General features: G+C 43.8%; 1 protein-coding gene across 28 annotated transcripts in view; it reads left to right on the top strand.

Moving 5' to 3' along the window:
- Window positions 1–12,852, top strand: part of KIAA1217 (KIAA1217 ortholog) — a 702,592-nt gene that overhangs the window by 437,413 nt on the left and 252,327 nt on the right. For 2 of the 28 annotated variants that reach the window (XM_070501287.1, XM_070501285.1), the window contains exon 1: window positions 11,286–11,514. The exons of 22 other annotated variants lie outside the window; for them this stretch is intronic. In XM_070501287.1, the coding sequence (XP_070357388.1) occupies window positions 11,413–11,514 (102 nt within the window). In that variant the 5' untranslated portion in view covers window positions 11,286–11,412. Of the gene's footprint in view, window positions 1–558; window positions 863–11,261; window positions 11,515–12,852 lie in introns of those variants that run through there. 4 more of the 28 variants (XM_070501290.1, XM_070501289.1, XM_070501291.1 and 1 more) reach the window with 4 other exon arrangements.

Genomic DNA, 12,852 nt, shown 5'->3' with positions numbered 1-12,852 from the left:
GATGTTATTCTGGTAACTTATGCCAGCTAGGACAAAGAAAGATGTGCGTGTGTTAGGAAAGAGTTAAAAAATTCTCAACACCTTCTCCTACCACCTCTGCAACCACAGAGGCCAAGAGAAAATGCACATACACACACACACATACAGACATGCACACACATTCCAGCAAGGAACCTGTTTTGCAAGTTTTGCTGGTAAAAAGTAGGAAGGGGGGTTGCCGGAGAGCAGAGTAGAAAAGCCTTAGAAGTATCAATTGAAGATTTTTCAAAACCTACATTTTCAACGTAACTTCATCCTGCAGAGAGAGGCACATGCTGCTCTGTAGGGTTTTCTTCAGCCGATTAAGTGCGTTGTTAGATGGGGAGAGGCGGATTAACGAATGCCTATAATTTTGATCATTGTTTTCTGCAAAACAGCTCAGGCTTTGAAAAATGAAGCCATCACTCTTGGCTAAGTTTCTGCCAACAGCACAAATTATACCATGCAGGGATCCAAAGCCCCTAAAAGGGTTTCATTAATGAACAATTTCAGACGATTGTTTAAGTCTTTGCCTGACAGGTAACGTTGGCATGTAGGCAGGTGGGGTTAGGGTTTCTATGGAGATTTATGATGTCATGCTTGAAAAAGCATGTCAAGACAGCCAATTTAACAAGTAGCTACTCAAAAAGTCCTTATAGGCTAGAAGTAGGTTTTATGCAAATGACAAGAGTTTCGCTGGGAAAAATTGCAAAAGAAAACGGTGGAGACATGGAGGGGGGTTTTACCTGACAGCTCGGAAGGATGACCCTGGAGTCCTTTAGAGACGAAAAGTTCCAGAAGATGAATTAGATTCTTGACTTTACCTGTGGAGCTCTGGGTACTGGTAAATATGCGTTTTTTTTTCTTTCGAGTTATTGCCAAAAATTATTTTGGAAACATTGAGCTCTGTTTCTCTGCATTGTTCTGTTGGCAGGAAAGCTGAATCAGTACGCACAGCTTTCCCACCGAATGTACGTGCTTTGGGGCTGTTTTTTTCAGAGCTTTTTTATTGAATGAACAGAGATTTTTGAATAGAGCTGAAAAACAAGTGATGCATTATGCATTATGCTGATTATACCCTGTGAATAATGCTATAAAAATGCCACAAATAAAGGTTAGAAGGATGATCTGAGGATTGATAGAATGTATGTATTTATGGATTATTCCCAGATGCTGGTTTCTTTCTTTCTTTCTTTTTTTAACTCTTAGACCTGAAGTTGGGACTATGAGTATTTCTGTATTTCCAAGTTGTAAAATGGCAAAAATAAAAATCCACGTAATGTTACAGAAACAGTCAGGTTTGTGAACATTGCACTTTTTTTTCCCTTAAGTGTGTCTGTTTACTTTTCTCACAGAGGCATTTTGTGAGACTTAGAAAAATATCCTGTTTGCGATATCAGGGTTTCTGGACTTTAGGAAAGGAGGACTTGTGAATTCTAAGAGGACAGATAAAGGCTTCTAGGGTGAGGAGAATGGTTGATAAAAGTAGTTTTTAAAGCCTGCTTTAAAAAAGGAAACCTCGCTTTGGCGGGACAGGGTTTCTGCTGGTGAGACTGAGTCAACAGTCTTGTCAGCCATATGCATATGATAACAATCTCTAAAGGGAGCTGTAGACCCGAAAAGTTGACTTAAAGAGGTTAATCTGGGGACATCGGGCCGTGATGTGAGTAGTTAGCCCACCACCAAGCTTAAAGAGACGTGAAAAACATATTTGTTTCTTTCACACACTGTGGAAGGTTCAAGCACAAAGTTAAGAATCATTTAAAGATACCTGGCAAATGGGAATTCGGGCTGTTGAAACCAAAACGATTTAGGAGCAACTGAGCAGGTATGAAAATATTTGTAAAACTGTCTCATGTGTGAGAATGCGAACCTCCAGAAATTTTGCAGTCAAGTAATATGGATTCGCGCTGGAACTGATATTCATAACAGATTGTTGTGCTCCCGCTGTGATTGAAGAACAGTTGGGTGACAGAACTGTGCCCCTAACATCAGGAGGCGTGGGTTTGGGTCCTGGCTTCACCACTTACCACTTGTGTAATTTTGGGAGAGGAAATTCATGTCCTTAAGCCTCAGTTTTCTCCTCCATAAATTGGGGGTGATAATAGTGGCATTGTGAGGATTAAATGACAAAATAGCTATAGCTGCACTTCTCAGAATTCATGCCCCACGTGTTAGTGATTGTTTTTATTTACTGCTTATGTGGCACTGGACTGTTTATGAAGTGTTTTCATATGCTTTACTTTATCTTATCTTTGCAACAGCCCAGTAAGATTAGCAGAATCGTTTTATTCCCACTTTCCAGATGAAGAAACTGTGGCTCAGAGAGATACTAAAATAGACAACGCAATAAACTGTCCTTCTACATTTCCTGATTGTTTTTTCCTTATTTTAGGGTTCTAGAAAAAAATTAACGTGTTAGTGACATAACTCCCAGCAGCAGCAATTATTTCTGTAAGTTAATTAAAATATCAAATGTTGTGTGTCAAAGGAGGTAGGATATTTGTGTTTTTACATTAATTATGTTTGTGACACTTTTTCTAGACAGGTTAGAGAAGTGATATCAATTTACTTTGTGCTGGCACCTGTTGGTAGGAGCTCAAGTCCCTTCACAGACTTACCTTTTTAACTCTTACCTGCCTCCGCCATTTCTTGGCCTATAAGGAAGAGTCAGGTTTTGCTGTCCCAGGGTTTCTGAGCAGGAAACCAAGTCACCAAGGGGCTGTGGGAATCGCCACAGGGAGTGAGGGGTTGGACAGACTGTCTTTGCTCCTTTTAGACCTTGGCACCTCCTTCCCTTTTCTACATCCCAGACCGAAACAGCCCATAATTATATTCTACAGCCATTGTATGTAAGAGACAATATGTTTTCCATTGTGTTATTTTTAGCAGCCGTGTTCCTAGCCAGGGAAAACACTCTATTAGTCTCAGGGTTTTCCTAATGGCTTTTCCAACGTTTCCAAGTCAGACTGTTCGGCAGCGTGCAGGTTCCGGCCTCCTAGAAGAAGGAGCACCGGGTAGGCTCATCGAGTGGGATTCTAAAGGTGTTCTAACCTCTGAGCTGCTTGAGGTCGAACTCATTGTGTCCCAGATAACATATAAATGAATTAAATGTGGTCACATGAATGGCATCAGGCTGCATTGTGGACTCCAGTGCCCAGCACTGGTTTGGGCGCTGAGAAAGCTCTGGTTATCTCAAGGGCAGATCTGTGAGTCTGAAAGCAAATATTTATTTCATTCAAAGTTCAGCTCCAAATGGGAACCACAAAGCAGCAAGTTGAAGGTAAAAAGGGTCACGAAATCGAACAGCCATAGGGTGCCAAAATTCCAGATAGGTTCAGAATCACTAATGAATATTTTATGCATTTTTTTTTTTTTTTTAACCCACAGACCCTGTTTTGGAAGTCCATTAAAGCTTTTTATTACACTTTATTGTTGCATTGTTCAGAGCTTATCTGTTGATCAATAAGTAGTGATTGCGTCTAGAAGCGTGTTTTGTACCTAGCGGGGTTTAGTAAAGGTTAGTTGAGTCAGAGAGGCTGCGTGCACAGTGATTCAAGAGCCGGGTGTCTGGGTTCGAATCCTGCCTCCATGACTTCCTAGTAACACAGGGTTTCCATTGAAGAACGTATGGAGGTCTGTTCATATTCCAAAAAAAAAATCTAGCATCTGATTTCCAAAAGCCTCTTAGGGAAGGAATTAGTGATCTCTAAAAATCATATTTTTTTCTTTTAAAAACTTTTTGGAATTTCTATGGAAATTATTTCTTCAGAAAGAAAGGCCCTGGAATCTCCCAGTTTGGGAAATGGAACTCGCGCTTCCTGAGGGACAGGCCGTTGGAGAGGTGGAGAGTGTCGAGTTCATCTGAGTGGGAGGGAAGCTATTTCTAGAAGCTGTTTAAGGCTCAAGCCCTTGTCACTGCTATTCGTCAATTTAACTTCATCAGAAACAGTCTTGTGTTGACGCTGATGGGGAGTAAGTTTCCACAACTCTATTTATTTCCACAAAAAGTCATCCTGAAAAATTGTGTCCTCCCAGATAACGTTGCTTTTCTTCTTCAGATGTGTGGCGGCTGAGGGATGAGCAGGGGAAGTGGGCCGGGTGCCTTTCTCCTCCAGCAATCAAACTTTTCTCTTGCTTTTCTTTCCTCAACTCTTTCTTAAGCAGCTAAAAACGTGATTTAGTAGAAGCTAAAATTCCTCAGGGGACCCCGAGTTTGGGATCTGTTTTTATTATGAATTGTCAAGTACCATGAATGGCCTGTGAATTTTGGCCAGTTTGTATTTCAGGGTGGAATTTCCTTGAAAGTCATTCCAATATTGATCGCCTTCCCATAAACTTTTTCTGGAGGCATAATATTAAGGTGGGCAGGATCCTGAGGTTACTAAATCTGCTGTCCCCTATAATACCAAAACAACAGGTCCTCCTTGGTTCATGGTGACAGTTGTGTGGCTTCTGGGCAACTGGAGGCCTTGGAACCTGTGGGCTGTGGTGGAGAGAGTGGAAATCTAGACAACCTTAGCTAGGAAGGGATGAAAGATGGAGGTTGGGATGAGCTTTACCCTAATGACAGGAAGCTCTGCTGCTTTTGTTTCCAGGCAGTGGGCTTATAGGCAGCGGAAAGAAGTTAGAACTACCCATTTGTATGAATGATGAGAGCAAATGTGAAATATTATACATTTGGAGAAATCCTTCTCTAGAGATCTAGGAAGCTGTGCATTCCTTTCTGTAAGAATGTACCTGTGATGGCATGAGAACAGTCCATCCAAAGTAAAGGCAGGTGATAGCTTTGTGGCCTCTTACAGCTCCAGGATTCCATATTATGGATTTCACTTCACACCCTATGTGCCATTGCATGGGACTCTTAACTTGCACTCCTGTCTGTTAGCACATGATGAAGCAAGAGGAGTGGTAATGGGGTTTCCCACCAGCAGTTTTACTAGGTTAGTAAATGCAGGTGATAACGTTGGTCCCCATAAACCCGATGGTGGGACTGTCCTCAGAGCTATGAGTCCTCCCTGTCTGGTTGTCCTGCTCTGTGCTCTGCTCAGATCACACAAGATGGAGAGAGCAAAGCCCCCCATCCCAGAGTGTGTGGCCCTGTGAACTTTTCAGAAAGAACTTTCTTTGGCCTGGCCACCAGGCACCACATGTTTTTTGGGACAGCTGAGAAAGCAGTGGTTCAGATGGACCCTTGGTCATTTTCAGTCTTTGGCATTAAGAATGCTTGTCAACACCCCTCAGAATGTCATGTGGATGTCAAATCACATTGTCATAGTAGTCATTAGTAAGGTAAATGTGTCACCACCATCATTCAGCCTGCTGTTCCAAAGGGAAGATTTTTTTTAATCTGTTTAAATTTTGCTGAAGGAAAGGTTGTATGGACTCCATCCTTAAGTGTAACTTTATTTGGACCTTTTTCAGGGTAAGTTTTAAGACTGCAGCAGAAAGCAACGCCAGCCAAATGCCTCATAAAAGACAATTTTCAATTTCTTCTTTGGGGAGAGTGTGTGTGTGTGTGTGTGTGTGTGTGCATGTCTGTGTGTGTGTCTGTGTGTTTATGATGGTGAGAATAGCACAAACTCTGATTTAAAACTATTCTCTTTTGAGAGCAATTATAGCAGTGCCCTCATAATCTATTAACTTGACCCCTTTTAATTGCTGTTTTGATTGCTTCTTTCTCTTCCTGTTAGGAAAATACTGCAATGACCTTGTGTATCTGTGCACATATCAGCAAATCTGAGAAATAAATTCCTAGATGTCAAATTACTAGTTTACTACTACTAGTTTGTTAGGATTGCTAGTGTCAAAAGGTATTGCTCAATTTCCTCTCAAAAAAACTCACCAATTCGGTCTGTCACTATGAATGTCTGAGAGTATGTTATGGCGCATTCAGAGAAGCCGCTTCACTGTGGTCATGACAATATATGAAATAGACCCCGTGTGCAGGTGTGGACACATAGCCAAGTTATAGTAAGTAAACATTACAATTTACAAAGCAGTACAGAGAGCATGATCCCATTTATTTTAAAAAGGCTGGATCCTATTTGTATGAAAAAGCATATTCATTTTCTGTATACATATCTACACGTTAAAAATTTCTAGAATGATGCCTGATAAATCAGAAAGAGGGCCTAGTGGGCTAGTGAAGACAGAAGCTTTTATTTTTGACTTCTGGACTTCTCTATTTATATTTTTATCATATGCCTTTAATACTTTAAAATTTGAAAACCAGTTTACAACAGAAACAGTTGTGTGGGGTGTGGCCTGTGTTCTTCGAAGGGAGGCCGCCAGTTTCCAGGTAGACTGAGAAAGCGACTCTCTTCGTCTCACACACTGACCTGGGAGCATACTTGTGCTTTCGTGTAGTTGTCCCTTGAGGAAAGTGGTGATTCTCTGCTTTTCCTTTTCCTTCACAGGGACAGTCAATTCTCATGCCATTAGTAGTCTCGTTCCCAGCAGAATCTTCCCTAACCGAGTTTATTCCGGTCAGGACCCCACCTTTCCCATCAGTGCTGTTTTGGGTTCTCAGCATCAGGTGTGTTTGGATTAAATATGTTTAAGTTGCACGAGCTTTTCAGTAAAAGCAGTGAATTCACCCTCCCAGGTCAGGCCATCTTCTGACCCATTGTATAAAATCTTCACGTGAAAATACTTGATGACTAGACCTTGCCCCTTGCCAGCTTACTAAGGATCAATTTTGGATAAAGGATTACTTAGGCTTCCGTATGATGTCTGTAACGATATAATGATGATTCACTTTCCTAAATGAAAACGAAAATATTTTAATATACAGGACATTTAGATTTGTAAAGACTTTTCTTTTACAGCAAGACAGGTCAAAAATAGCAGGCATACTGTTGGAGGATGCCTTTTGAAAGAAAAGAAACAACCCATTTGATACTTCAGAATCCCTGAAGAAAGCTTTAGACATTATTTTCAACTCCAGCTCCTTTTTAATTCAGATGCACAGAATGCATTACCACAAATACAGTAGATTTGATTTATCCGTTCTTTTGCACAAGTTGGTATGTACGTATCTTCATTGAAATTAGACTTTTCTTCTTTCTCCTTCTCAAAAGCTCCTTTTGAAACTTCACGTTTTTCCCAGATATGTACTTTTTTGACTTCATAAAATATCTCCATTCTGCAGCTAACTGCAAATATTTGCAAAAGGGAAAAAATATAAAATAAATGTCTCTTAATGTGGTATGTTTTGAGTAAACATATGCTTGACGTTAGTTGGTTAACCTAAGAAATAATGAGGAATCACTATGCTTAGAGGAGAAAGGGTAGAGTGGTGGCTGTGATGTGCAAAATAAGGAGAGCCTTAATTTAAGCAATTCCATTAAAGAGACTATCATTACTGTAGCCTCAGGGTGGTGGCCGGTCACTTTTAAGCCTAATTGAACTTTTTCTGTATCATTAGAAAAATGGACCAAACTTTGTGTATGGTGGGATAAATACAGTATTTTCTTCCTACACATATTAAATACCACTGACTTTTAAAGACGTATACGTCTAACTCTTGAACGCCTTCATGCACGCCAACACAATGCAATAAAACTTTCCCTGTATGCAGGCAAACCACTGCAAATAAATCCTGGAATGCCCACAAGTATTATTACGTACTGTATGCCAGAAACTTTCACACAAATTATCTCATGTGACCCTCTGAAGAAATCCTACAGAGGAATAAGTATAAATAAGGAAACGAAGGATTAGAAGAGTCTAGAGACTTCATTCTGTAGGCTACAGAGCGGGCGTTTGAACCCGGCGGTTCTGACTCAAGCCCAGGGCATTTTTCTGGGATCCCTGAGGTGTTCGCTGTGAACATTGTTGTTCATTTTACGAGCCTGGATTTGCAAACACTGTAACCACGCACCGAATGATTTACTCCTTGCCTCTGTAGCCTCGCGTCCTCCTTGTGCCTCCTACCTTTTATTGCCATTTTAACATGACCCCAAAGGGTGGACTTGAAGAACGGAGGAGGTTGCAACAGCAATCGGTTTTGCTACTTGTCAGCAGTGCCTCTGAAGTCAAGCCTGCAGCTGACTTGTCAGGAATGCACACCTTCCTCCTGCTATCAGCGGCCGAGAGCTGCAAGCTTCGATCAGATCCCTCCTTCAGAAACCAGCTCTCTGTGAGCAGACCTTTAGAATTCGCCAGAGAGAAAGAATGCCCAGTGGTTCACAGCATGGCCTTGTGAACACATTTTGCATAGTTACCCCCAAGCACACGCACTCCCCTTGCCAATATTCTGCGTGTGATTGCAAAAACTCTCACTGGACTTGATGGGACAAATTGGGCAGCTTTCACAGGTGACTTCCTTGTGCAGGACAGGATAAATATAGATCAGAGGCACCAGGCCTGGGCCCAGGTTGTCCAGAAAGGCCAGCACAGTGGCTTCTGTACGTTTTGATAAGCCACTGGAACTTTGTAGAATCGGAAATTTTTACATAAAAATCAAATTTCTTACATTATAAGGGAAAAATCAGATGATTGGGAAATGCTGGGCTCAAATTCCTTTGTTAAAACTGCTTCTAGAGCTAAGTAGCAGCTGCCCCATTAAGATGGGGGATCCAGGTTCCCGGGTTCACCATAGTCCCTCACTCTCCGTCCTGCCCCTGTGTCCCTCACCTGCCTGACTGCTCTCGCAGCTTCCATGTTTGCAGGCCTGCTCCGTGAGGCACCGTAGTGAAGTGGGAGGAATCTGGCCTTTGTCCTTGGACAGACTTAGGGCTGGGAACTGGTTCTACCACTTACCTCTTTGTGTGGTCTTGGGCAAGTCACTTGATCTAAGGAAGCTTCCGTTTCTGCAGCCAAGTGGTTTGCAGATTGCAAGTGTGTGAGAAATACCTAACCCAGTACCCAGCATGCGGTAGATGCTCCATACATAGAAGCCACTACAATGGAAACATCTCACAGAACATTCTGGGAGAAAGGATAAGAGTCTACCAATCAGAGTTTTAAATATTCGTAGGTTGTTCACAGGAGGGACCTTAGAGCTGCTACAGAAAACATCCTAGCTTTATGGAGGAGGAATCGAAAGCCAGGAGTTGACAGTCTAGTCCAAGATTACTCAGTTACTCAAGGCCAACAGGTCCAGAGCCAGTGGCTTTCCACCGAACCACAAAAAGTCTTCGGAGTATGGTTTTGAGGATTAAGTATGTGAAAGTGCATTTTGCATTTGAATTGAATTAGGCAATTTCGGTTAGCATGAAGATAGTACAGCTGTGTGTGATCATCAGCTTTGGAAAGAACAGAGTATCATTGACTCATTCATTCCTTCAGCATTGACTGAGTCTCTAGTGTGCACATTCCTGAGCTGGAAATCCAGCACTGGGCCTGCTGGAAGGGCCACCGCCTTCGGAGAGCTTCGACCTCACACGGGGAAGCAGAGGAGAAGACAGATATGCAGACAATTTCAGGTGGCCGTGAATGCCGGCAAGGAAAGCAAGAGGCTTTTGTGAGAAGCAGCCAGTCTTGCAAACAGCCAGGCAGAGCGTGGGCAGGTAGGAAGTGCAGGGACCCCGAGGCAGGAGGATTTATCTCCTAAGGACCCAGGTGACCTGGGAGAGGTGCCCAGAGGCTAAGGAAGCAAGGATAAAAGTTTGGATTTTATTCTTAGGGTAGTGCAAAGGATTTTAAGCAGAAGAGTGATAGAAAATATTTAGCTTTTGTTCAAACACTATTTTACACAGAAGCCCCTTTCAGGGTGGGGTTGGAGAGAAGACTTTTAGCTGAGCCAGTCTCCCCTCCCTCCAACTCTGTGACTGTCCCCAAGGGGTCCTTTGGCTCGCCAGAGCTCCCTATAATGCACTGTGGAGACCCCCAAGGCAGGCAGTTTTCAGAATCCGGAGAATCTGTGACTTGCCCACCTAGGGTCCCACGCCCAGTGTCCAGAAACACAATGCAGTGTTCTTGTCATTAACCCAAAGGCTGATTGCTGGTATTTCTGTTCCTTTTTTTTTCGTTTTTTTCCTAATTCTCAACACTTTTGTTGGCTCTCATGTATTCACTCTTGGGTCACTAAAATGTTCCCTCTCAACCACAAAAGAACTATAGGTCGGTGCATAATGTCTGAAACGAGATACATGTGTCAGACGTCCCTGAATTTGAGTTTTCCAATGACATTATGATACAGCTAACTTTTGCCTTTTTCTGTGCTCTCAACTCAAAGAAACCATTCATTTGTATTTCAGTCCAACTCAGTTGTTTTCGTTTTGTGGTGGTTGATTTGAGGTAAGATGTTGCCAACGGTAGAAACCGCCAGCTTCCACACGAAGCCCACCCGGAGCTCCCCCTGCTCCTAGCACAGGCCGGGCCTTCAGATCCCACCCAGCTAAGGTTGGCTGAACAGTGCAGTGTAGACGATGACAGTCCCACTAGCACCTTTAATTCTGGGCATTGTGTACTTTAGGCTTGTGTGTAAAAATTATGGAAGTGCTGGAAAGGGCAGGAGATAGCATTGAGCGCCTTCATTTTACAGGTCAGGCAACTGAGCCTCAGAGAAGTGGTGTGATTTGGGTCAACCTCACAGCTTGCAAGGGCGAGAGCAGGTCTGGGATCCAGCCTTCTGACTCCTCCGAGTGACCCTTGCACACCAGCACGTGTGCTTTGAGACCAAGTTCTGAGCATGGTCAGGCAGGGTGGGTGGCACAGGTCATGCCATCAGGAAATCAGGGGCATATTCTTGGGTAGTTCTCAAGCATTTGTGTGTCATGGTCTCACCCCGCCCCCACCCTCTGTCTTTATTCTTTATTCTGTTGTTCTAGAAGTTTCTGCCTGGTGGGTTTTGGGGCCAATGTGGTCACAGAATGAAGCATCCTCACCATGACCGCATTGCTTTTCACCATGAAGCAGTTTGACCAAACACTGATGGTGAGACCCTTGGCGATTTGGGCTTTGCCTCATGATGGTAGAGGCGCAATAAACAAATTTTGATGTGAACTTAGTAAAGATCTGTCTCTTTTTAATCTGAAACTGCACAAGAACGTTAACTGCCCAGATGTGTGCTGGTGAACTTTAAATGGCTCCTGCCCGCTCTGTTCCCTGTTTGACTTGAATTTTCTTGAACAAGTGGTGTGTGGGTTCAGCCCATTTGGCCAAGTGAGAGGTATGGGAAAGAGGTACATTTGCACCCTCCTTTTTGGTGTCCACATCCGGATTTACCTAAACCACACCCAGGTTGCATTTGCGTAGCAATGAAAAACCAGTATTTTCGATCCATGAATCACACTATAAATCCTGGGCCTCTGTCTGTCAGGGGTGCGTCAGGCCAACTCGCAAGAAGGATGGGCACGGTTGAAGGCGAGCTGCGTGCAGATGGGGAATGTCCTGCTGCCTGGGGGCCCGGCAGGTGACTGCTGATGTCCACTTGTGGATCTGGACATGGAGCCATCTGTGTGTCCTCCTGTAGAAAGGCCGAGAAAGGACGGCAGCTTCCTGAGTTTCTGCTGTCGGGGACCTTGCAGTGCCGCAGACAAGAGTAAGGTACAGAAATGGCATGCTCCCGGGGGTTGCCGCCCCTCCTTGGGCTCTCTCATCCGCTGTGCACTGTGTCCCCTCCTTACCTGGGCAGCTCACCTGGGCTGAGCGGTTCCTGGCCGTTTACTGCTGAGTGGGAGCCGGAGAGGGCTGTGGGTCACAGGGTTTCTTTTAAGTCAAATGGTGCTTCAGTGCAGAAGATGGTTGCCCGCAGCAGTTAAACCTTGTTTAATGATAATGAAGTTGCTTTTCTTTACCCTGAAAAATATCTTCATTTTCTGTACAAAGGCAGGAAGCATTTCTCTTTGATTACACGGAAGGTCTCTGGGTAAGGTGTAATCTATTTTACCGTCCTGGATGCTGAGATAATGAGTCTGCGGGATCCTGATTTGTAAACGCCACAAAGATTAGAAAACCGAGTGCTTCCAGTTAAGAATTTTCTCAGAAACCAAAAAAGCTGCTTTTCCCTCCTTCCGCCTCTCCCTTAGGTTCTGCCTTAATGCTTGGGTTAGGAGTCTCTTAAAACCCCCATGGCTGCCGTTGAACCGGTCTGGGTTACCTTTTCAAAGAGTGGAGGAGGTGTGGCGTGTCCCATCTTGCTCCTTCCTGACTTAATCCCTACTCACTGACGTCGCTGAGCTGCCCCAGGAGCCCGCGGAGCTGGAACAGTAGAAAGCTCACCTCTCCCAGGCCTTGAGGAGTTGACCAGCCCTTCTTCCTGGGAGGAAAAGGTTTTCAGACAGTGGAGGCCGCAAAGAAGAGACTTTGGCTGAAGGCCACATGAAGAAACAAGCAAAGCTCCAAAAATGAAAAGCCCTAAAACGGGACTTCATTTGCTGAGTCTTTGTCTGATCTGTCGTTTCATGTGCCCGACTTCCCACTGTCAGAATTAAGATGTTCTGGAAAGAAAGCTTAGGAAATGTGTTTAGGAAAAGCTTGAGGTAGCGATAGAAGGGAGGGGAACCATGAATTTTCCTGAAGGAACTGAACCAAGTTTGGTTTTAAAAGCTTGAGTTTTAAATTTCAGTGGAAACGTTTGGCAATATGAGGATTTGTTTGTGCACTTGTGTGTGTTGTGTTGGAGCATTGGAACATTTTGGCTCACGCTGCTGTTGCTCTCGCAGTCTTCGAGGTTGACTCTGTGGCCTGGCGTGCCTTGTTCACACATCTTTGTGCTGAGGTGACGCCGAGCTGGCAGCGAAGGGCTGGGGGTCGAGGTATGGAAAGTTGGGCCCGTGGAGAATAATGACAGCATAAGTCACCCAAGGGCATAGGTCAGAGAAAGCAGATGCTTGTCATGTCCATGGAGAAAAGGAGAAAGGCCCAGGGTCTCACTACTGTAAA

The sequence above is a fragment of the Equus asinus genome, chromosome 29 (assembly GCF_041296235.1).
Source record: "Equus asinus isolate D_3611 breed Donkey chromosome 29, EquAss-T2T_v2, whole genome shotgun sequence".
In the NCBI taxonomy this organism is placed as follows: Eukaryota; Metazoa; Chordata; class Mammalia; order Perissodactyla; family Equidae; genus Equus; species Equus asinus.
This window is presented reverse-complemented; position numbering and strand designations above follow the sequence as displayed.